General features: G+C 48.4%; 1 protein-coding gene across 1 annotated transcript in view; it reads left to right on the top strand.

The window, feature by feature from the left end:
• The window catches only part of SSBP3 (single stranded DNA binding protein 3), a 200,698-nt gene extending 175,502 nt beyond the window's left edge, over positions 1–25,196 (top strand). Inside the window, exons 8-18 of the mRNA XM_007945938.2 lie at positions 334–400; positions 507–583; positions 8,480–8,544; positions 9,208–9,256; positions 9,977–10,012; positions 10,462–10,516; positions 11,826–11,896; positions 23,654–23,732; positions 24,020–24,048; positions 24,186–24,287; positions 25,167–25,196. Coding sequence (XP_007944129.1) covers positions 334–400; positions 507–583; positions 8,480–8,544; positions 9,208–9,256; positions 9,977–10,012; positions 10,462–10,516; positions 11,826–11,896; positions 23,654–23,732; positions 24,020–24,048; positions 24,186–24,287; positions 25,167–25,196 — 660 coding nt within the window. The remainder of the gene's footprint in view (positions 1–333; positions 401–506; positions 584–8,479; positions 8,545–9,207; positions 9,257–9,976; positions 10,013–10,461; positions 10,517–11,825; positions 11,897–23,653; positions 23,733–24,019; positions 24,049–24,185; positions 24,288–25,166) is intronic.
• Positions 25,197–25,555: the final 359 nt, after the last annotated feature.

Raw genomic sequence — 25,555 nt, 5'->3', positions numbered from 1 at the left:
GCTGCCTCGGAGGGGGGTGCGGCAGGCACAGTGGCACAGAGAATGTTCCTGCCTCTTTCAGGGCTCTGGTAGGCACATAGCCCCACAGAGACAGGCAAGGCAGGACCCACTGCTGCTCCAGTTTTAGCTAATGCCAGCCCCAGCATACTGTCGTTCCCTGGGTACCTTCCTCTGGCCAGAAGGCAGCAGGAATGTCTTCGAAAGACCATGAGTGGCCCCAAATGGCCCGATGGGCTGGGGCAAGCAGGTGTTGCCCCTCGCCTGCCAGTGACATCTCCCTCCATCTACCAGCTCCAGGGAGCAGTAGCTCAGTTTATTTCATGTCTCTTTCAGCCCCCAGGAGGAGTTCCTGGAACACAGCCATTGCTGCCTAATTCCATGGATCCCACACGACAACAAGGTACAGAGGGTGGGGCTGGCCTGGAGAGTCGGAGTAGGGCTCCTGCTCCCTCCGCTGTCTGCCTCTGCTTCCTGCCCCCCCATGACTCACCTGCTCTCTCACGCAGGGCACCCCAACATGGGAGGATCAATGCAGAGAATGAACCCTCCTCGAGGAATGGGGCCCATGGGTCCTGGCCCGCAGGTAACCAACTACCTGTCTGTCTGTCCATCTACCTGTCCATGTGTGTGCACCCGCCTTCTCTCCTCTTTCCACAGTCTGTCCACCACGTCTCAGTTTGCAGAGGTGAAAGGAGAGGGTGTGTCCGTGTCCCCAGTTCCCCTCTCTGGCCACAGTTGGGCTGGCCCCACACACAACCAGAAACAGCCCCTCAGAGTTGAGGGGCCCCCAAGCAACCTAAGAAAGCAGGTCACGGGGGAACTTTGTAGATGGCAGACCCTGGAAGGGGGCTCTGGAAGAGGGCTTTTGTGTGTGATGTGAGGAATTTGACAGGCGGCGGGGCTGATGCCCTAGCAGTGGTGTGGGCCCTCCAGGAATCCCAAGGCTTCCTCCCACCCTGCGGTGGGGCTTAAGGGTCACAGTTAGTTGGGGACCAGAGGCAAGGGAATGAATGACAGTCCTGGCTCTGCCTGCACCTCGTCATTTGACTTCTATAGAGCCTATCGCAGTTTCTCCACCTGTCAAACGTCTGTGTCCATGGTTCTCAATGGCGCCCCCTCAGGAGTGAAAGGAGAACAAGCTGGCCAGGTCCCTTGGCATCCACCTCAGGCCAGAGCTTTTGCTAGTTTCATACACTGAGGCTAAGATTTCTTTTGACTGAAGGGCTCCATTGCCAAAAGACAGTTTGGGAGCCTCTGGGAGAAATTATTTCAAGCCCCGTGTATGGTACTGCTTTACGATTACAACAGAATGGTTGTATTTTGTGACCCAGCTCCATACCCCATAGGGAAAGACCAGCCAAGTGAGGGTCTGACAGGAATGTTCTAGAACATTCTCACCATTGGCTCCTATCCTCTGAGTATTTGAATGTAGCTCATTTCCCACGGCGGAGAGCTTGCTGTGTTCAGCCTTCCTTAGGACTTCTCTGGAATCTGACTGTCTGAGAGAAGCTAACTCTGAATAAGGAGAGGGGCTCTGCTTAGTGAGTGTGGGAGAGTTTTGTTTTATGGTGTCCCTTCCCTTCGTATCTGCCCTGCCTGGAAGTCTGTGCTTGTCTCTCCCACCCGTACTTGTAGATGTTTGGGATTCTCGGGGCCGCCTCCACACGTTTCCACTTCCCCTGGGGGTGGAGTAGTACCCCCTGGCCCCCTTTCCACACACGTGCCTCCCTTTTGCAGGGAGAGGGTGCCTGCCCCACAGACCCACAATCCTTCACTTCATTCCAGAGTTTTATTTACAGCAAACCCAGCCCTCTGCTTTCTATACAGTGGTGGTTTGAACATCTGCGGTGCTGAAAGATTTTAGGGAGGTCCTTGCCTTCTGTTGGCCCCGTGATCCTAAAAGGAAGCAACCCCACACCAATTACAGCTCTGGTTTTCTTGATTTTCTCTTTCCTCAAATCCCCCAAAGCCCATTGTTTTCACCAGCTTCTTTTAAGCTCTTAGAGTGGCCCCTTCCTGCCATGCAGCCGTCTTGCGCTGACCTCTGTGGAGCTTCCTGGCCGAGGAGGAGCAGGATCTGAGTCTGAAGTAGCTCTTGGATCCCCTTGGCCTCAGCTGCATGGTAGGCAGATATTCCTTGGCATAGAAACCTGCAGTGGCCTTGCATTTCATAGCTGACTGTTCAAGGGGCGGGGGCTTGGACAGAACACTTCATTTCCATACCACAGCTGCTCTCGATTCTCAGAGGCTCAGCAGTTGTATCCATAAAATGGGAATGAACAGTGTTTACCTCGTCCAGAAGGTGTTGCTGAAAGGGGGAGAGTCAAGGTCTTAGCATGATGCTTGGCACGGAATAGCCCCTTAGTAAGCAACTTATGTTTTGACCTAAAACCAACATTTAGGACTCTAGTGGCTTGGGTTTTGCGATTACTTTTCATTTCTTTAAGGAGCTGTGGTGGCGTAGTGCCTAAGGCATTTCACAGCTAACCAGAAAGTTGGCGGTTCAAACCTACCATCCGTTCCGCGGAAGGAAGATTAGGCAATCTGCTTCCTGAAAATTTACCACCTTGGAAACCCAGTGGGTGTCGCTGTGAGTCGGAACTGACTCAATGACAGCAAGTTTTTTTTTTTTTTTTTTTCCTTCTGTTTGTTTCTTTTGTTTTTTGTTTTTTTCCTGGCAGGGGCCTTTTAACAGTTTGTTTAGCCTATAGCAGTGTTGAAGTTCTAGAAGCTAGAAATGGATGTTATCATACTGGCTAAGAGCAGAGTGTGCCGGAAGTTTAGGGCTTCCTCCTGACTTAGTGGGTGTCTTCTTGCATCAGTGTTCCTGACCAGCAGTCCAGCATACTGTTTTTGGCACATTTGAAAGAGGTGAGGGTCCCAGAGGCTGAGGTTTTGCTTGAAAGGGCCTCCTGGAGCAGTGTGCAGGAGGGGGAGTTTCCCTTAGGCCTGAGAAGTGTCCCAAAGGGCAAGGGAGATGCTAGCACAGGAGTGAATCCAACTGACCCTCCCACTGACTTCATGGTCTCTTCAAACATCTGCCCCACTCTGTATCCTCACATAACAGTGCCCCACCCCCCAAAAACCATGTGGCTATTATATCCAGAAAAGAGAGTACCCTCCATTGCAATACCCTCCTTCTACTTCAGGCTCTGATGTCCTTTCACACACACGTGCTGTCTCTTTGTCACGTTTCATTTTACATACTTCTATGGTATGGTGACCCTACGGTGCTTTGCCCATGTTTCCCCATGTGGCCCTGTGGAAAGGGTGCAGAAAGGCCTGTCATTAGTGTCGGCCTAGGTGAGGGTGGTGTGTGTTGGATGGGTTGCGGGGTCTGTCTGGGATCAGCCACGGAGTGGGCACAGCAGGACCCTGAAGTTTGGACTCCAGGCTGTGGACCGAGGCTGAGGGTGGGAGAGAGCTGCAGGACACAACTCCTCAGGCCTCTTATCTCTGTCCCCTGAGGCCACTGCCTATCACTCCTAGTGTACAAGAGAGGGAGGGGCTCTGAAGGTTCTGGAGAGTACATTTCTGGTGCCAGCTCAGCCCAGTTGGCACCTCCAGTCTCATCTGCAATGTGGGCAGCCCGTGGACCACCACCTGTGGCCCACTGAGGGGCTGGGGGAAGTGGCAGCTGTGAGGCCTCCGCCTGGCACAGACAAGTTCCATGGATCCTGCATCTCATTTCCTTCCCCAAGGACCTGGGCTCTGGAGTTGGAGTTGCTCTGTGGGCAGGCAGCCTGGGCTGAGGGAGAGGCTGCCAGCCTCGCCTGGAGCCTTGAGTAAGCACCACGTATGTGCAGTGCCACGCTGAGGCCAGACAACAGGGGAGAACCTTCTGGCATGTTATTCCAGTGGGGAATTAGATTGTTTTCAGCCAGTGACCACTTCAGAACTTTCTGAACAAAGAAAGGTGCAACAGAGTCTTCAGGCTGCTTTATAGATTTCAAAACAGGACCCAGTGATAGTGCCTTTTTTTTTTTTTTTTTTAGCCCGAAAGCCCGTGTCACTTTTCAGCCTGAAAAACACAAAAGAACCAGCAGGCCAGACATCCCCCTGCCCTTTGCCCTCATGCCTTAGACATTGTTCCCTCTGGTTTTGTGAAACAGCCAGTACCCAAAAAGGAGGCAAAATTTTCACTTAATTATGTTCTCACTTTTTAAAAAATTGTATGTATGTTCCTGTCAGGCAATAACCTTTTGCCAGGTCTTCAGAAGTGAATGCTGTAGGGGCTGGACTCACACAGGGGCTGGTATTTGGGTGGGGCCAGTATCAGCACAGCCAAGAATCAGATCACCACTGGTGGCTTGTCTGCGTTTGAGAAGGTTCAGATGAAGGATTACCCATGAAGATCCCCTGGGATGATCCTGTGCTGCCCTGGAGAAACCAAGTCTCCTGGGCCGGGCCCCTGCTGACCCAGGACCAGCCCTGGCTCGTGCTTCTAAACAGAGACCACAGAAGGCTAGAAGGACTGTGAATTAGGCCCCAGAAAACTCCAAGGCCCTGGTGAGGAGGGCACTGACTCTTTGAGTTTTCCCAGGTAGCCCCTTGGAAGTCTTCCAGTATGGGATGGCCCTGGCTGACCCCCAAGTGATTGGAGGGAGGGATGGAAGACAGCCCCTGCCTCCCCTGCTGCCTGGAAAACTGCCTGATCCCCATGCTGAGTCAGCCAGCTGGTCTTCTGTTAGGGTGAAGAAAGTCCTGGGCGGGCTGTGGGCAGTGCTGAGAGGCAGAGTTCCTCTGGAGAAGAACGGGGAAGTCACAGGAAGTAGCAGTGGCAGCCCCCACCACATTCCCCAGCCCTGATGGCTGCTGCATGCCCTCCCGTGTCCCTGGGACCCTTGCAGAGCCTGGCTTCTCAGAGAAGAAGGACTGAGACCCAGTTCCCAAGGTCTCCCAGCAGGGGAATCCTTTGTTGATCCTGATTGTGGATCAGAGCCCTCCACCCAGGGTCTGGGGTGCCCAGTCCCAAGACCCTTCATGAACGTGACTGGTCCTGTGGCTATGCTGAGGATTCCCCTCTCTCTAGCCATTCCTGTTCCTACGGTGCAGTGCAGGGAATGGGGAGCTTCTAGTTAGTGATCATGCTTGGCAAAAGCTTCCCCCGCATCTCCTCCAAGGCTCCAATGGAGCAGGGGGAAGAGCTGGGTCTATTGCACAGTTAAGACTGCGAAGGGAGTACCAGTTCTGCTAAGGCTCTGGAAGCATGCTTCCAAGCCCTCTAGCCTTGTGGGGATATCTGATTTGAAAACTTCCCCCACACACACCACCCCTGAAAACCTAGTTTCAACCCTATATCTATCTGTCTGACTTCTTGTGTTGCCTGGGTGAGTTTTTGACCCCCTACGGGCCTCCAGTTGGCAACTGTGAATGCAGAGGAGGGTCTGTGCCTATGAGTGAGACTCGGCGGGGAGGGGAGGCTCTGGAAGGCTGAGCAGGGTCCGGAAGCAGGAGCCACCCTTGGGGAGGTGCCCACGGCATGTTCAGGGATGTTTCAAGAGCCAGTGCCCTGTTGCCCTTTTCTCACCCCGCTCCACATGCCGTGGCTTCCACCAGTCCCCTACTCGGTCGCCCTTTGGTGCAGCCCTCTCCCCTGGGTGGAGGCAGCACAGGATCTCACTGTGTCTAGACAGCATTCCTGTTAGTCCAAGAGCTTCCCCTTCCAAAAGACAGTTGGGAGGCTGAGTTTGGAGATGGGGTTTAATAGCTGCATGTAGTCCATAGCAAAGGTCCTTGAAGACCTGAGCTGCTGTGATCCTTAAGATGGCATTTAGGGCTTGCGTGGTCTGCTTTCCTATGCCATCCCAAAGCCATGCACACCCCTTGGGCTTCCAAAGCATTTTCCAAGCCATAATTTCATTTGATTCTAATGGGACTTTATAAAGTTGGGAACATGTGGCTCTTTGTCTCCGCCCCAGCTCAGCCCCAGCTTGGGAGCTGACAGTTGTGTGACTTGGGCTGTTGGCACCACTCTGTGCCTCAGTTTATCTTTAAAGTGGGAATGATAAGGGGTTGTCATGACAATTAAATGAAGTGATGCACAGAAAGCCCATAGCAGAGCTGACACAGAAAAGGACAAGTGGCTGAGCTGGGACTGGCCCTCCCGGGTTTTGACGTCAAATCTCAGGCTCTTCTCACCAGCCCGTGGCATCAGCTATAAAGGGAGCATGGCCCTGCCTTTGCCCTGATTGCTCTGTTTGCTGAAGGCCAGGCACACATCTTCTTGCTGGGGCTCAGCCCTGAGCAGACAGGGGCAGGCCCTCACCAGTACCAGCTGCCTGAAGGTTGGGGGAGTAGCCTGCCCATCCCCCACGCCTGACTCCAGGCCTCTTCTCTTTGTCAGCCAGCCTGGTGTTGCTCCTGTCACTGTTCACAGACCACCTGGGCATTTTTCCAACTCGGGGCTTCTCTGGGTGAACAAGCAGAGGAGGTGGCCTTGAAGCAGAGAGCACTGGGAGATGGTCCCTGGCTGAAGCACTCGCCATCAGCCTGACGTTGGCTCTGAGTCTGTCGGCTCTAGCTCTGGAACTTCCGATTCCCATTCCACCTTCCCCACTCATTGCTTACCAGGCCTGTGGCTGAGATCGCAGACCCTGGAGTCTCATAGAACAAGGTTTAAACCTCATTTGTGCCATTTATCAGCTGGGTTACTTTGGGCAAATCTTTCTCTACACAGACTCTCAGTCTCCTGTAGTGTAAAATGGGAGCAGTGCCAGCCTCATGGAATTGTTACCAGGACCAAACCAGAGACTGTATGTAAACCGTACTATGTGTTCAATCAGTGAAGGGCAGCTAACACTGACTTCTTTTCCATCAGTATTCCACCAACTTTGAATTCTCCTACAAGAGCAGAGCTCGAGCTGAAGCCAGGCTCATTCTGTGTTTCCATCCGTTCCCTTAGTCATCCTTTCATTGCTTGACTCAGCTTAGGCTTGTTGGGCACCCGGCCTAATGCGTGGAGTGAAGGGGGATAGAAAGATCATTGAGATACAGTCCCTACCTTAAAGTGACACTCAGGTACTTGTGCACCAGTGTTCATCACAGCATTATTCACAACAGCCAAGAGGTAGAAAGAACCCAAGAGTCTCATCAATAGATGAAGGGATAAACTAAGTGGAATATTATTTGGCCATGAAGAGAAGTGAAGTTCTAATACATGCTGACACATGGGTGAACCTTGTAGACATTATGCTAAGTGGGAGAAGCCAGCTCGAAAGGGCAAATGGAGCATGATTTCACTTATGTGAAGTATCTGGAAAAGGCAGAGTCATAGAAAGCAGCTCAGAGTTTATGAAGAGCTGGGGGAAGTGGGAATGGAGAGTTAGTGCTCAGTAACAAAGTTTCTGCTTGAGGTGATGAACAAATTTCAGAAATAAATAGTGGTGTTGATTGTACAATATTGTAAATGAATGTCATTGCAATTATACACTTAAAAATAGATAAAAAGGAAACTTTTGTTATATACATATTTGTATATATATTACCACAACAAAATAATAATTAAAAAATAGTGGACTCTAGTGGGAGAGATGGGTATGTGGCCAGTGTCATAATCCAGTGTGATGAGGGGTGTGAGGGGAGGGGATTACAAAGCATTCTGGGAGAATTTATCCCTGCAACAAAACAGCATGTGGAGAGGAAAGGTGGGCCAGCACAGGAGTGGTGGTGGTAGGAGATGAACCAGGTGAAATTCCTGCAGTACCTGGTCAGTGTGTTCTGTGGCCCATCCCCATTGGCCTCGTGGACCCTACTAATCTCAGCAAACAGAGTCGGACTTCCAGGAATTTCTGAGTTCTGTGTAGACTTTTCTCAATGGAATGGTGACCCCGTGAGTATAGAGATGGCGCTTCTCTCCTGTTCCCCTAACACTGTGCCTGTTGAGGGCACCATTTGCTGATGCCTGGTCCAGGTGGCTTAATCAAGGTGGGAGAGGAAGGGCATGGCCTGGTCGTGAGGCAAGGTGGGGTGGCTCTACATGGCAAGCCCCTAGGCTGGGTACAGGCCTCTGAGGAGCACTTCTCCTCTTCTGTATTTCCACCTGCCCCAAGTGTTGTGCTCCACCCCGCCAAGCTTCAGTTTCTTCTCCCTCAGGGTCTCTAAGGCACTCGTGGTCATAGGTTGGGCTCCATTACTGAGTCAGTTTCCTTTTACCTGCCTTGAGACCTGTGGAAAGTAGCATTGTAAGAGGCATGAGCGGCTTGCTTGACATCCCTATGTTTTTGAGAAAATCATCATGAAACCCCTGAAAATACATTGAAAGCTGTGACTGTTCCTCTGTGCTGGCTTGTCATTGTGGTCCCCATCACCCAATTCCCACCCTCCCCAACCTTTTTTTAAAGAATATATTATTTTTTATCTCACCAGATCCTTTCCACAGACTAACCCTCTCACTTATATTCTGTCTGTTTTTCCTCCCTTCTTCTCTCTCTGGTTCCCCTTCTCCTTCTCATAGACTGACCCTTGGTTATCGTTGCAGAATTACGGCAGCGGCATGAGACCACCACCCAACTCCCTCGGCCCCGCCATGCCCGGGATTAACATGTAAGGCAAAAACTACTAGGCCGGTGGCTCAGAGCCCATGGCTTTTCCCACCCTGTCACTCACCCCCCAGAAGACTCATCAGAGTAATTACTGGCACCTCTCTGGACCTCAGTCTCCTCATCAGTAAAAGGAGGATGCTGATTCTAGCAATGAGAATTTTCCCTCAGTTCTAAGCGTGCTGTTGTGAGAATTAGTTTACCTAAGCTTCATAAAAACCTTATGAGGTGGTTTTTATTATCCTTCACTTGCAGATGAGGTGACTAGACACAGAGAGGTCAAGTAACTCACCCAAGGTCACACAGCTTTAAGTGGTAGTCAACATTTGAACTCTGGGAGTTTCTCACTCCAGAGCCAATACAGTCAATCACTGTTGTCTGGTGTGGTAGTGGTTGTTGACCCCTCTTCAGCAACACACCCCTTTGAGAATCTATGGGCTCCGTTTCTAGAAAAATAGACATACAGAAGCAATGCTGTAAATGTACAGATGTTGTATATAATTGGAAGGAATTTGTAGACTTGCCATCCATGGACCCACAGTACTAGCCAGAGTCTCTATGCCCCTAGGGCTGTATGAAGGACTTCCTATTAATGATTTCTGCCCCCACTGGCACTACCCCTGCTGTTTACAGTCCATCTCTCATTGTCTCCCTTTCTCTCCCTCAGGGGCCCGGGAGCTGGCAGACCCTGGCCCAATCCTAACAGTGCTAACTCAGTGAGTACCTAGGTCAGGTGGATGGTGTTTTCCAGGGAAGGGTTCTGGGGTATAGGGTGGTTCTTGTCCCCAGGCTGGAGGTATCACTCTTTGGGGGTTAAGCAGTGCCTGCAATCCTGGGATACCTCCAGTGGTACCTAATTCCTCCAGGGAGGAGTGCATGTGGAGGTGGATGCTTGGGGAAGAACGTGCAGGGGTCAGCAGAGCTTAGCTACTCTACTGTGCTGTCTAGTCCATTTCTGCAGAAACCAGGTCTAAGCTGAAAGCCTGGACTCAGAGAGTCCTGTACAAAGCGGAGCCTCCTGCTAGTTGGTCTTTTCTCAGCAGGGCTGGCTTCCAGCACTCAGAAGAAGGGGCGACAGGGGTTCAGCATAGACAGTCCAGAGGGGACGGCCAGAGAGAGAGTGGAGTTATGCTCTTTCCTGCCTTCCCAACCTGGAGAGGCTCCTATGTCCTTCTCCCCACACACATACTCCTGTGGTTCCCTGCAATGCTGTGGGTGGTAGGAGACCAGGCTCTTACATTGGTTTAGTATAGGAAAGAATGACCTTCACTCATGCTCTGCAATCCTCTCCAGGGTAACCGACCAAGAAGCTCATTGGTCCCCCAACCTCTCCTATGAAGAATGGGGTTGTGTTCCCAGGGGGGTTTGGAAGCTAAGGGTTGCTGCCTATGGGAGAGTCTGTGACTGACCGTTGGCTCCCCACATCTTATTTCTAGATTCCATACTCGTCCTCCTCTCCCGGTACCTATGTGGTAAGTGTGTGAGTTTAGGGCATTGCATGTCTAGCTGTGTGTGACTGCGTGTTCACGGCCCACTCGGGGGTCCCTTTGGAAGCACGTTCTGAGCACAGGTTCCAAGTGGTCTGTTCAGACATCTGGCACAGGCCTCGGCTGGCCCAGAAATCCCCCAGCAGGGCCCAGGAGTTGGGATCCCTATCTGGGGAGCTAACCAGTAGGATGGTCGGCTTCTACCCCAGGCCTCTGGCTGCCACCAGCCAGCATGCATGTGAGTGCACAGGTACCTCCTGGTCAAAGACTTGTACTCTGCCTCTGAGTGAGACTGGAGGCTTAGCCAGAGATCAGAGTGAGGCTGGGCCCACAGCAGCATTTGCTGTTGACAGGGCAAGAACTCAGTGACCTCTCTTCATGTGCATTGTCACCATGGGTTTCTGATGACAGGTTTTTTTTAATCTTCTTTCCAGGGGCCCCCTGGTGGTGGCGGCCCTCCAGGAACACCCATCATGCCTAGTCCTGCAGGTAAGAGGTCTTGGTGGTGTCATAGTAGGGATTAGGAGTATTTGGGGAGTTCTAGAGGGGCCCGGAACCCAGAGCCAAAGCTCCTTCCTGAGCAACACATCCCCCACCTGGCATTTTGGCATCTAGGAGATTAGGGGGCAAGAGACCCCTGCTGCCACCACACACACTGTGTGGCCTCAGCCCAGTCTCTCTTCAGTTCTGTTAGAGGACAAGACTGAGCAGGGAGCTCTGGGCACAAGGGTCTCACTGCCCTCGGCTCCTAGTTGTCAAGGATAACCTTGTCCCGTGTGGGCATTTCTCTCGATGCCCTGACAAGGGACTTTTGCATTCTGGCGTCTTGGGACGGGAATGGAGGGCATGCTGCATCTTGAGTTTTCATAGCTCTTGGCTTCTGGTCTTCTGTGTAGGTGATCTCTTCCTTCCCCTTTTCCTTTAATCATAAGAGGGCATGCATGCACACATGTGGGCATGTGCACACATGCACACGCGCAGCATCACAATTTTGTTTCTCTCCCAGCTAGGGAGAGCAGACTAGCCAGCTAGAAGGATCTCAACATCCTTACCCACCCCCAGCAATTAAAAGTGAGAGACTGGTGGGTTTCTGCCCGAGAAATACAGCCTCTACTCCTGATAGAAACATACTGGCTGATTTCTGAAAGAGACTTTTCTTGTTAACTGGGGATATGCGGGGACCCTCTTGCCCACCCCCTCTTCGCTCTTGTAGAGGGGAGGCAGCTCAGCTGCTAGGGTGGAGCTGGTGGCGGTGTGTCCCCCCCTCCCTTTTTGCTGCTGCAATTTTACGAGCTGCCTGACCTACATTCAGACTGGGTCACATTCAGCCTCTCCATATGTTAATGCGTCTCAGCCCTTCCTTGCCTCTCCCTCCCACCCCATCAGCTTGGCAGGGTGGCCCCTGGGTAATCTGTGACTGAAACACTGGGGAAGGAGGGGATCATAGGTAGAGGCTGGCCTAGGTGCAAACACCCATCCTCTCAGTGTCTGGAGACCTGGCATGGTCTCGGGTGGGAAGACAAGAACTATGAACCCACAATCCCCTTTTGTCATGTCCACACCGCTGTCCAGACACCCTGAAATTCTTCTTTCCAGGGTTGAGTGGTTTTCACAGTTGAATTTTCCATGATTAAAAACTTTGTGAATCTTCATTAAATACAAATTAGCCAGAAAATGGTGGTACTTAGAGGAAATTCTAGGTGATAAAATACAAAAGAATGAGTTCAAGTGCCAGGAGTTTGTTTTAATTAAGAAATGAATTAATCACCCCGACTTGCGGCTTTCCACTGTTCTCCAGATTCAACAAATTCCAGTGACAACATCTACACAATGATTAATCCGGTGCCGCCTGGAGGCAGCCGGTCCAACGTAAGTCTGCTTTCTAATAATTTACATATCAGATCCCATAACAAATCATAATTAACTTCATCAGCTGAGGGGAAAGCACGTTTAATTGATTTCAGCCATTTGTTACCAGAGATGAATAAAACAAACCGTCAGAAAAGTGATTAACTCTTGGGCAACTCAGTTCCCATTTCATAGCTGGCAGGGAGTGGAGGAGGAAAGGGTGGAGTGATCCCACCCCTCTGGTCAGAGTGAGGATCCCAGCATCGCTGCTGGGACCCCCACTGCTCTGCTGAGGGAGGGAGAACCTTGGGTGGTATAGGGGTCTGGGTTTAGTCCCTGCTTAGCTGACTGGCTGTCCGGCTCTAAGCAGCCTCTCACCCCCTCAGGTCTACGTACTTGGATGTAGGCCTGAGGGTACAGACCACAGCAGGAAACATTTGGCTCATTTGGGAACTTGGTTGGTCCTGTAAACTGCCTTGTGCCACAGCTGGAGCCCTGTGACCCCTGTCCCTCCCTTTTTCACCTCTCCTCGAACCCCACTCCCCCATTCTTCATCTCTCATAATTCCTACCCTTGAATGATGTTCCAGCTCAAATGTCACCTTTTCTGTTTTCTAACTTGTCTCCTCCCTGAGACCAGTATCACCCCCTCCTGTGTTCCCTGAGCCCTTTGTTGAAGGCTTTCTCAGGCAGCTGCCTCTCTCTCCCCTAGCTCGGTGGACCTGGGTTCAGGGCTGGGTCTGATGCACCTCTACAGACCACTTTTCCGCATGGTCTGTTCTCCCTCTCCGTACCAGGCAGAGGTGAATCTGACAGGCCTTGCTCGTGGGGAGCTCAGGGTCTGGAGAGAAGGCTGCCATGCAATCTAGCCAGTCCCATCTGTGAACTGCAGAACTAGAAGGGGGCTTGGGACCCCATAGTCGTCTTTTGCCTAGTGAGGGGGATGTGGCCTTTTGGAACATTCTATTTGGTTTCATTGGCTCAGTTCCTAAGATGACACATGAGTCATGCTATGTAAACCCTGGTCATGGCTGCCCCATGCTGGGCACTGCAACCCTCTGAGGTAGGGTCTTTGGCCTGCTTTCTGGTGTTCCAAGGGGGACCTGAGCCACAGTCACATGCTGAGGAAGTGTGGGAATCCCATGCTGCACCACTACTTTCCACTCTCCCATCCCCTCCCTCTCCTCCTGGGCAGCCAGCTTCACATCCCACCACCTCAGTGCTGCCTTCTTACAGGGCAACCAATTCTCCCAGTTTGAGCACTGGAAACTCTCTATCTCAGAAAACAAAAAGTCTCAGAATTTGGCAATATATGTGGAAGGTTGGGGGTATATTACAAAACCCATACAGGAACCCATACAGAATTTTTGGAAATTACCAAACAATATCATTAATATCACACACAAGTAAAATTTTGCTGAAGATAATTTGAAAACAGTTTGCAGCAGTATATTAACAGAGAACTTCTAGAAATGCAAGCTGGGTTCAGAAGAGGATATAGAACAAGGGATATCATTGCTGATGTCAGATGGATCTCAGCTGAAAGCAAAGAATACCAGAAAGATGTTTGTGTTTTATTGACTATGCAAAAGCATTCAACTGTGTGGATCAAACAAATTATGAATGACATTGAAAAAAATGGGAATTCCAGACCACTTAATTGTATTCATGAGAAACCTATACATAGACCAGGAGGAGGCTATCGTTTGAACAGAACAAGGTAATACTGCATGGTTTGAATCAGGAGGGGAGTGCGTCAGGGTTGTATCCTTTCACTATCCTTACTCAATCTGTATGCTGAGCAAATAATCTGAGAAGCTGGACTATATAAAGAGGAATGAGGTATCAGTATTGGAGGAAGACTTACAGCTTATTGCTTAGATCCACATTCAACACTGATGGAAGAGGCATATGGCACTGGGCAGATTTGCTGCCAAAGACCTCTTTAAAGTGCTGAAGAGCAAAGATTTCTCTTTGAAGACTTAAGGAGCACCTAACTCAAACCATGGTATTTTCAGTCACCTCATACGCATGTGAAAGCTAGACAGTGAATAAGGAAAGACCAAGGAAGAGTTGATGCTTTTTTGAGTTGTGGTGTTGGTGAAGAATACTGAAAGTACCACAGCCTGCCAGAAGAGTGAACAAATCTGTCCTACACAAAGTGTAGCCAGAATGCTTCTTGGAAGCGAGAATGGCTAGACTCCATCTCACCTACTTTGGTCATATTATTAGATGGGATCATTCCCTGGAGAAAGATACCATGCTTGGTAAAGTGGAGGGTCAGCAAAAACGGGAGGATCCTCAATAAGATGGATTCACACAGTGGCTGTAATGACAGGTTCAGGTATAGCAAGAATTGTGAGGCTGGCCCACAACCAGGCAGCATTTCATTTGTTGTACATAGGGTCGCTATGAGTCAGAACTAGCTAGATGCCTAACAACAACATACAGGAGCGTCAGATGGATGTGGCATAGATGACCCACCTTCGTTGTGATCATAGCTGTATCCCCCTGACCACTGATGTTGGCTGTTAGCTGTGACTTACAAGTCATAAGGAAGACCCGTCTGTGTTGCCTCAATTCCAAAGAATGTGATTTGAGTGCATTGTAATTGGGAATGTTCACAGTCTGCCTTTGACTCTCTGAAGGGCCACTGTTGTGCTTTAAGATAGTGCTGGTTTAATGTCTAATAGGGTAAATATTGGGACCATGTTTCCTAAAGAGAGCTCCACTGAAGAAATGAGAAGGAATACAATACTAGCACCAGCATAACCTGAACAATGCTGAAAAAGAAGGCTTAGTGACTGTGTTATTTTAACGGCAGATGGAAGGACACATGTTACTGGACCAGGGGGTAAATTACGACACAGAGCATATTCTACAGTTTGTGGGAAAGCACTTGAGACAGCCTGGTGAGGTAGGGGACACATGTGACACTGAATCCCACAAGTCCAGACCAAGACAAGTGAGTTCTTCCAAATTAATCAGAAGTGGTTTTGTTATCCAAATAGACACCAATGACCAGTCAGAAACAGCAGTTGCTGTATGAGCTGGGGCACATGAATGAATGTGTCATAATGTCAGTGCCTTGAATGTGAACTGAGAAAGTGGCATTTCCTGATTCAGAGGTGGCAGCTAAAATGTCTTGGGATTGGACAGAAGGGGAAATTTTTATAACAGATGTGTGTTGGTCTGTTATGGATGGAGTTGTGTCCCCCCAAAAGATATGGTTGATGTGCTAACCGTACTACCTGTGAATGTGACTTTGTTAGGAAGTGTAGGGTCTTTGAATATGATATCAGTTAACATGAGGTCATACTGGATGGAGTAGGGTAGGTTCTAATCCTATGTGACAGGTGTCCTTTTAAAAGAGAAAAGACAAGGAGACAGAAGGAGGACACTGTGGTCTAGCAGTAAGCCAAGGATTGCCAGGAGCCACTAGAGCTAGACGGGAGGCATGGAACATTTCTTCTCTCAGAGCCCTCAGAAGGAATCAACATGGCTGATACCCTGATTTAGACTTCTAATCTCCAGAACCATGAGATTATAAATTTTTATTCTTTAAAGCTACCTACCTTGTGGTCCTGAAAGAAAACAAAAATCCTCACAACTGGACCAATGAGCAGCATCACAATAAATGGAGAGGAGATTGAGGTTGTCAAAGAATTCACGTTGCTTGGTTCTACAATCAATGCCAATGGAAGCAGCAGTCAGGACATTAGACGACGTGTAGCATTGGGAAAGTCAACTGTGAAGGAACTGTTTCAAGTGCTGAGGAGCAAGGATATCTCCTTGAGGACTGAGGTGCGCCTGACACTAGCCATGATATTTCCAGTCGCCTCGTATGCATGTGAGAGCTGGACAGTGAATAAGGAAGACCGAAGAAGAGTTGATGCTTTTGAGTTGTGGTGCTGGTGGAGAATGCTGAAAGTACCATGGACTGCTAAAAGAACTAGCAAATCTGTTCTGGAGGAAGTGCAGCCAGAATGCTCCTTGGAAGCAAGAATGGCCAGACTTTGTCTCACCTGTTTTGGTCATGTTGTCAGAAGGGACCATTCCCTGGAGAAGGATGTCATGCTTGGTAGGGTGGAGGGTGGACGAAAGAGGGGGAGGCGTTCAACGAGATGGATTGACACGGTGGCTGCGATGATGGGCTCAAGTATAGCAGGGATTGTGGGACTGGCGCGGGATCGGGCAGTGTTTCATTCTGCTGTGCATGGGGTCGCTATGAGTCAGAAACGACTTGACAGCACTTAACAACAACAACACCTTGTGGTCCACCACCCATCTGTTAGTCATACTATCAGGAGCTCTGGTGGCATAATGCCTAAGGCATTTGACTGCTAACCAGAAGGGTGGCAGTTGAAACCCACTAGCTACTCCTCAGAAGGCAGGTTGGGCAATCTACTTCTGTAGTGATACCGCCTTGGAAACTCAAGGAGGGGTCGCTGTGAGTCGGATCTGACTCAACAACAGTGAGTTTGCTTTTTTTTTGTTGTTGTTTAGTGGCTTGTGTGTTGCTGTGATGCTAGAAGTTATGCCACCAGTATTTCAAATACCAGCTGGGTCAGTCATGGTATTTCAAATACACAATCACTGTACCAAAAAAAAAAATTGGTCAACATTCAACCATTTCTGGAGGTAGCATTTGATCAGGAACCAGTGGAGGAGCTGGTGAAAAACAAGGCTCCAAGAATTGGTGGAATACCAGTTAAGCTGTTTAACAAACAGTTGCAGTGCTAGAGGTGCTCACTCATTTATGCCAAGAAATTTTAAAGACAACTACCTGGCCAGAGCCCTGGAAGAGATGCATATTTGTGCCTATTTGGAATACCAAAGAAAGGTGATCCCACAGAATGTGGAAATTATTGAACAAGATCGTTAACATCACATGCAAGTAAAATCTTGCTGAAGATAATTCAAAAACAGTTGCAGGAGCATGGTGACAGGGAACTGCCAGAAATTCAAGCCAGATTCAGAAGAGGACATGGAAGGAGGGATATCATTGCTGATGTCAGATGGATCTAGGCTGAAAGCAAAGAGTAACAGAAAAATGTTTACCTGTGTTTTATTGACTGTGCAAAGGCATTGGACTATATGGATCATAATATATTATGGATAACATTGAAAAGAATAGGAATTCCAGAACACTGATGAGGAACGTATATGTAGAATAAGAGGCAATTACTCCAACAGAACAAAGGGATACTGCACAGTTTCAAATCAGGAAGGGTATGCATCTGGGTTGTATCCTCAATCTGTATGCTGAGCAAATAATCCAAGAAGCTGGACTATGTGAAGAACATGAAGTCATTATTAGAGGAGGACTCATTAACCTGCTGACACAGATGACAGAACCTTGCTTGCTGAAAGTGAAGAGGACTTGAGGCACTTAGTGATGAAGATCAAAGACTACAACCTTCAGTATGGATTACACCTCAACATAAAGGAAACAAAAGTCCTCACAACTGGACCAATAAGCAACATCATGATAAATGGAGAAAAGATTGACGTTGTCAAGGATTCTGTTTTACTTGGATCCACACTCAACACCCGTGGAAGCAACAGTCAGGAAATCATTGAGGTATTGCATTGGAAAAACCTGCTGCAGAAGACCTCCTGAGAGTGTTGAAGAGCAAAGGTGTCTCTTTGAAGACTAAGGTGCACCTGACCCAAGCCAGGGTATTTTCAGTAACCTCACCTGCATGTGAAAGCCAGATAAGAAAGAAGAATTGATGCATTTGAATTGTGGTGTTGGCAAAGAATATTGAATATAGCATGGACTGCCAGAAGAATGAACAGATCTGTCTTGGAGCAAGTACATCGGAAATGCTCCTTAGATATGAAAATGGCCAGAATTTGTCTCAGACTTTGTTCATGTTGTCAGAAGGGACCAGTCCCTGAAGGAGGATATCATGCTTGGTAGAGGGTCTATGAAGAAGGGGAAGACCCTCAATGAGATGGATTGACACAGTGGCTACAGTGATGGGCTCAACTACGGCAACGATTATAAGGATGGCTCAGGACGAGGCAGTGTTTCCTTCTGTTGTTTGTGGGGTCTCTATGAGTTGGAACCTACCTGACAACACCTAACAACAAATTTGTGATACTTTGTTACATCAGCCCTAGGACACTTAAGATGTGGTCCCTTCTAGGGTAAAGCTGATTCTGCTAGACCTTACCTATGACCATGCATCATATAGTACATCAGGTGGCACACTGAATCATGCTAACAAAAAATATGTGCCCTCCAGCTCTTAGGTACTTCGATTTGAAAAATGAAGCTTCAAATTGTCTTGAAGATTTTAATGAAACCACAGAAAGCACAACACAAAAGATTGTTGTTCTCTTGTCCAAATACAAACTAGATTGCTCGTTTATATGCATATTCAGAAGACAGTGCACATGTAAATTTTGGCAAATGTCATTTAGTTTAGAAACTTCATACTAGAGAAAATGAAAAGATCTTCTGCACTAAATGTCCTCACATACCTTGTTTTAACAGCACTGCTACAAAGGAATGTGATGTTGGCTTACCTGTGATAGCAAGGCTCTCATTATGAAAGTTTTTGGTCATTTCTTCACAATGTGCCAAAGCACTTAAAGAGAATTTTGAGTTTATAGAAGTGGAAGCAAGAGCCTCCTTAGACAGGTGCATACATGTTGGCCATAAAAAACGACTGAAATGTTGACCTGCTATGAAAAATCATATTTTTAAAGTGTGAGACAAGAGGAATGTCCTCTAATTTGGAAATGCATTGAGGATGAGAATGGAGAAAGGAAATCAGTATGCTCTATCTCCAGATCTGTTGGGTGGTCTTTGAAGAGGCCACGAGGAGCCTAGAAAAGGACAAACCAAACACACCTAAGTTGTTCATTGTTATGTGTGGGCTACAACAGAATCTCTCAGAGCGAAAAAAAATGACTCATTTTTAGGAAATGAGAGTGTGCGTCAGAAGTAAAGAGAAAAAATGTCACCAGAAAAGGACAGCCAAATTAAACAAGACTTCCTCAATTTCTTTATTAAAACCATAACTTACCTGGGCTCCAACTTCAGTTTCACAAGTTCAGGTTACCTCTGTGTTCAAAAACCATTTACCCTGAGGAAGAGAGGTTTAATTTATAACGACATCCAGTGTGCTTCAGAGTGTTTAAAATGATAGCCATCTTAGAACAGGGATGGCCCATTTGATGAACTGATAGAAGCAAAGGGCTTGATTGACAGACCGAGCTGGTCTACCAAAGCAAGCCTGTAGATAGAAAGTGAATGGACATCTTTGAAGAGCTGGAAACTGATTCCTCAAGTTAAAAGCTTGTGCTAGTTAATAAAAACCTACTGCCATCGAATTGATTCTAATTCATAGCGACTCTATATGGCAGAGTAGAACTGCCCCTTAGGGTTTCCAGAGCTGTTTTATGGAAGGAAGACTGCCTGATCTTCCATGGAGTGGCTGGTAGGTTCAAACCACCAACCTTTTGGTTAGCAGCCTAATGCTTTAACCCCACAGTACCACCAGAGCTCCCTGTGTTAGTAAGTTAAAGTCCTGAGTACTGCATGCATGAACACTTCTGTGGAGAGTATATAAGCATACCTCATTTTATTGCACTTTGCAGATACTGCATTTTTTAAAAACAAATTGATGGTCTGTCTAACCCTGCATCAAGCAAGTCTGTCAGTGCCATTTTTCCAATAGCACATGTTCACTTGATGTCTCTGTGTCATATTTTGGTCATTCTCAACAATATTTCAGACTTTTTCATATTATTACATACTTAATAGACCACAGAATAGTGTAAACATACCTTTTCTATCATTGGGAAACCATACAATTTGTGTGACTCACTTTATTGTGATAAGCACTTTATTGCGTTAGTCTGGGACCAAACCTACAATATCTCCGAGGTGGGCCTGTATTTCATTCCAGTGGATCTGCTTACATGATGGTTAGGCACCCAGCTGCTAACAGAAGGGTCGGCAGCTCAAACCTACCAGTGGCTCCATGTGGGAGAAAAGACATGGCAATCTGCTCCTGTAAAGATTTCAGCTTAGGAAACCCTGTGGGGCAATTCTGCTGTGTCCTGTAGGGTCCCTGTGAGTCAGAATCAGCTGAACAGCACACAGCAACAACATACTTTGCTCAGTGTCATCATGTCGGAAAGACATTGGGAGGCAGGCTTGAGAAGTGCAGAGCTGTGAGTCAAAGTGAATTTTGCATTTGGCTATATTCGGTTTTCCCACTTCATCAAAGAAAAGAAGGATGTCCTGAAGACTGCAGGCAATTCAGAGAAGTGCTGCTGGAAGGTGAAGAGTTTCATGGGACAGACAGAAACACGACACTATCATTGTTATTAAATATGTTAGATTATGTCTGTCTCATCAGTTCTGTTTTATTCACATTCTCCTTTTTTAAAATTCTGATACTTAAGCATCTTCAGAATATATAAGAACATAACCTCTAACATTTAAATATCCAGTAAAGAATTTCAGTAAACTATTATACCAGAGGACAGGAATATTATGAAATATTACAATATCTTCTCTCACATATCATCAATTAGCCCTCCTATTAATTGCTGCTAATTGCCACTATTGAGCAGTACTATTTTTGTTCTGTTGAAAGGCACTCTGGTGGCACAGTGGTTAAAGCATTCTTCTAACCAAAAAAAGGTTGGTGTTTCAAATGCATTAGCCACTCCATGGGAGAAAGATGAGACGACAGTCTGCTTCCATAAAGATACAGAGTCTTGGAAAGCCTTTGGGACAGTTCTGTTCCGTCCTACAGAGTCACCATGAGTAGGAGTCAACTCGCTGGCAATGGGTTTGGTTGTTTAGGGTTTTTATTGTTTAATTAACAGCATTTACATAACAAAATACATAATACAGAATAAACCAGTGATGCCGGAACAACTGGATATCCACATACAAATGACTGAAATTGGACCCCTTTCTTACACCAGTCTACAAAAATTGGCCCAGAATGGTATCAGACCTAAATATAAGAGCTAAAACTGTAAGACACTTAGAAGAAAACATAGGTATACACATCTTCGTGTCCTTGGGTTAAGCAGAGTCTTTTTAGATACGGTACCAAAAGCACAAGTGACTGAAGAAAAATAGATAAATTGCATTCCATCAACATTAAAACATGTGCTTCAGAAGACACCACTAGAAAGTGAGAAGAGAACCCACAGAAAGGGAGAAAATATTTGCATATTATATATTCCTAAATGACTCATATCCCTAGGACATACAAAGAACTTCTACAACTCAATAAAGACAACCTCATTTAAAAATGGGCAAAGGATCTGAGTAGACATTTCTCCAGAGAAGATGTACAGATGGCCAGTAAGCACATGAAAAAATGTTCAGCATCATTAGCCATCAGAAAAAGGCAAATCAGAACCATAGTGAGATGGTACTTCATACCCACAAGGATGGCTACATTCAAAATGATGGATAATAACAAGTGTTGGCTAGGATGTGGAGAATTGGAAGCCTTACCCATCCATTGCTGGTGGGAATATAAAATGGTATTGGTGCTTTGGAAAACAGTATGTCGGTTCTTCAAAGATTAAACGTAGAGGTACCATATGACCCAGCATTTCCACTCCTACATATATACCCCAGAGAAATGAAAACATATGTGCACATAAAAGCTTGCACATAATATGTTCATAGTAGCATTATTCATAATAGCCAAAAAAAAAATAGAAACCACCCAGTGTCATCAACAGATGGATAAGCAAAATGTGGTACATATATACCGTGGGACTCAGCCATAAAAGGATGAGGTACTGATACATGCTACAACACAGATGAATCTTGAAAGCATTATGCTAAGTAGAAGAAGTGAGATATTAAAAGCCATATATTATCTTGATTCCATTTATATGTATCTGTGAGATGGAGTAGTAATAGGCAGATCTGTAGACACAGGAGATTAATGGTTACCAGGGGCAGGGAAGAACAGTGACTGGAGAGTGGTTGCTGAGGGTACGGGCTGGCTTTCGGGGGTGCTGCAGCATTCTCTGATCGGTGGTGGTGCTGTCAGTACACTACAGTGCACTAAGTGGATGCTTTAAATAGGTGACTTACATGGTATGCAAATTATATCTCAATATACCTGTTAAAAATAATATATGGTAATTTATCGTTTCAAATAAGTACTTGTTTTTTATTGCCTTTGTTACAGTGATAACATGCATAATTACTTATTAGATACTACCTTACTGTGTCTTGAGATCTTCTGGTCTGGTGTGGCCAAGTCCCAAGTTGGCCCTAAAAAAAAAATTAGTTACCAGACTCTTTACACCACTTGGGTTAATGGGCATGAAATTTGTTGCCAGGTGGCAAAATGCCCTATAGGCCCTGGGAGGCAACTGGGGAGGAGAGGATGGAACCCCCATGAGGTGTTCACCCAGGGAAGTGGCTCATGCCTTGCTTTGCAGTCTGGTCTCTGCCTTAATCCTGCCCCTCTGCTCCAGCTGCTCCTTGGTGGGGTGGCCTCTCCCCACTTACTATTACACAGGACCTCTGCCTGAGATGACTTTCCAGGGCCCTTCTCTACCTGCCTAAATCTAGTCCCCGGTTCCTTGATGCCAACCTCTTCCATGCAGCCTGCTCTGGTTTCTTCCCCCGCCCCCCCCCCCACTTCCAGTACCCACACCTGGAGCTGCAGGATTTGTGGCTCTCAGGGGAACTTGGCAGATGTGGCCTGTAGGGTTGTTGGGTGTCAGGGCTGTGAGCTCCTCCTCCAGTCTGAGGTAGGTGTGACTCAACTCTGTGTCCTCACTGCCCAGCCCAGGCCACATGCCAAACAGCCATCCTCCACTCTCCCACCATGCCAGCCAGTATTCATCACAGGGCCTCGGCTCTCCAGGCTGGCCTGCAGCCATCCCCGGCTTATGACTTGGCCTCCTTGGCCTTCAGTTGCTTCCTCTGTGGGTGGGTTTCATAGTTCCCAGCAAGTCTGGGGTTGGGGGCAGCGTAGATCTCATTTCTGAGCCTCTGCTCTGCCAGCAACATCAGTTCTGCACAGAGGCTGAAACTGCTTTTATGACCTCCTCCCGCACCCTCACCCCCACAGAGACAGCTCTGGGCACACTCCCCTTCTGACAGCCAGTGCCCAGCTCTGCCCTTCAGGATCTCCCACCCTCAAGAAGCTTCTTCATTTCTAGGGAAGAGCTTGGAGGAGCCTAGTGATGGCTCTTGGGCCCACCTGCTCAGGTGCCAACCTGAGAGCCTCTTGTCTCCTGGCTGGGATATCTGGGTGAAGTGTTACCTGCTCTACTTCAGTTTCCTCACATCTGTACAGTAGGAATGATAAGCGTCGATACTTTTGGTGCTCAGCCTGGCATAGTCAGACACCTCTTGTGTCTGCGTGTGTGACATTCTGACTGGAGAGCCTTGGACTCTGACCCCAGGGGATGGAAGGAGCCCTGAGATAGGGTCCAGAGGCTTAGAGTGAGAGCTGGCTCTGCATGGCAGTGGGTGGCCTTGGGTTTGTTTCCTCACCAGTTACATGGCCACGAGCCCTGCTGCCCTGCATAATTCAGAGGGCTATGGTGAGGTGCCATCTTCAGCCACCTTGGGCTCTAATGTCTACTGTCTGTGAAAGAGCAGCCCACCAAAATGGACTTGCTGCAGCTGGGGCCTAATGCTTGGGGCCTAACAGGTGTTCCATTAGTGTTTGTGGATGGACGCCCTGGGTGTGGGAGCCTGTGAGGGGCTGCAAGGGTCATGGGCCCACTGAGCCGTCACCTTGTGCTTCTCCTTCAGTTCCCGATGGGTCCTGGCTCCGACGGCCCAATGGGAGGCATGGGCGGCATGGAGCCACACCACATGAATGGATCGTTAGGTAAGCTTCCCAGCACACTGGGCCCTGCCACGCCCTGCCTAGGCTGCCTAGGCTTCTGTCTGCAGCAGGCCTAGCACACAGCCTCAATGTTGCGTGGGCATACAGGAAAGTCCCGAGAGAAAGACACTGCCCGAACAGAAAACTCTCTGGGTGGAATGCTGTGGGATTTGGCTGGAAAGGCTTGGAGGCCAGAGAAGCACAGAGAAAAAGGGATCTCTCTTAGACGCTAAAAGCCCCTCCACGGAAGAGTGAACAAGAAAGTAAACCGGATTCTTCTTTCCTTCCAGGGTCAGGCGACATAGATGGACTTCCAAAAGTGAGTCTGTCTGTGATGTCTCCTCCCTGACAGCACCCCCTGACCACCTTCTGGGGCCCCCGGGAGCTTTCTCCCCGTGTGGGCAGGTTGCTGAGGACATGAAGGTGGGGCCTCACCTCTCCCTCCTCTTTCTGCAGAATTCTCCTAACAACATAAGTGGCATTAGCAATCCTCCAGGCACTCCTCGAGACGATGGCGAGCTAGGAGGGAACTTCCTTCACTCCTTCCAAAATGACAATGTAAGCCCTGTGCTCAAAGGGGACCCATTGTTCCATCCCTGGATTGCTGGCCTGTCCTTTGGGGCCTGGGGACTCATCACTGAAAAAGTTACCTCTCGGCTGCTTTCCACCCGTTGGGCTAGCTTTCAGGACCTTCCCCTTGGGGAACCCTCACGTCACCCCACCCCCACATGGTCTTTCTGACCACTGCCTGTGAGTCTGACTGCTGACAGGTCCCTCTGGGGGCACCCACACCAGGCATGATGCCTGTAACACTGAGCTGGTGGGGCTGGAATAGCCCTGGCCTGGGAGTCGGAAGACCTCAGTCAGCCTGAGCTTCCACCTGTGGGGCTCTTGAGGGCAGCATCACTGCTGGGGCTGTTTCCATCTGTCCTGGGGAGGAAGGTTCAGGTAACCAGTGATTTTCAGGGGTCTTCAAATGCAAAAGGGTCGGCCAGCTGTTTTCCATGTTGGACTTTTTGTCTCACATGAAGAAACTATAATGGTTGAGCTGGCTTTTGAGAGCCCCGACGGGATCTCACCCCAGGGCACCCAGCAGGCCTCTGGCTCAGCAGTCCCCAGTCCTCCACCATCCCATGGTCCACCCTAAGAAAGCCACCTGTCCCACTGGGGAAGGGCAGGGGCAGCCACTTCTTGGGCTACCACAAGGGGTGATTTGGAAAGGGTCAGGGGGAGACTACACTTGTTCCCATAGTTCCTGACAGAGAGGCACAGGCTGGCGCTGAGATGGAGCCCTGAACTCACCCACCCAGTGTGTCACACACCTCTCAGCCCAGCCAAACCCCCGACTGACCCTGTTCAGCTTTGTGCAGTCAGATCTTTATATCCACGGCTGTCACGAGTCCTTGTGACACCCCCTTCTTTGCTCCTCCCTTCCAGTATTCTCCAAGCATGACGATGAGTGTGTGATCCGCCCCTCCCTCCTCCTCCTCTTCGAGATGCTGAGAGAGCCAGCAATGCAGGCGGGAAGATGCCAGAAATTATGCAAGAAGAAGTGAGGTGTCATTACCCAGGAGCTGGTGGAGGGGTGCCTCCCTGCTCCCCTCAACCCCTCCACCCTCCCCCTCTACACTCCCCACCTTTCCCAATTTTAGTTTTCATGCAATAAAAAGGCTGAACTTTTTATTCCATAAAACATGAAGGACAAAACTCAAAATAAAAATATATTTCAAGTCCATGACCAGAAAAAAATCCCATGCCTTGCCCTTTCCCGAAAGGACCTTTTATGTACATGACACTTTTTTTGTTGTTTTTGTTTGGGGTTTTAT

This window comes from Orycteropus afer, unplaced genomic scaffold, assembly GCF_000298275.1.
Source record: "Orycteropus afer afer isolate SDZICR_OR568_19922 unplaced genomic scaffold, OryAfe1.0 scaffold00145, whole genome shotgun sequence".
NCBI lineage: Eukaryota > Metazoa > Chordata > Mammalia > Tubulidentata > Orycteropodidae > Orycteropus > Orycteropus afer.
This window is presented reverse-complemented; position numbering and strand designations above follow the sequence as displayed.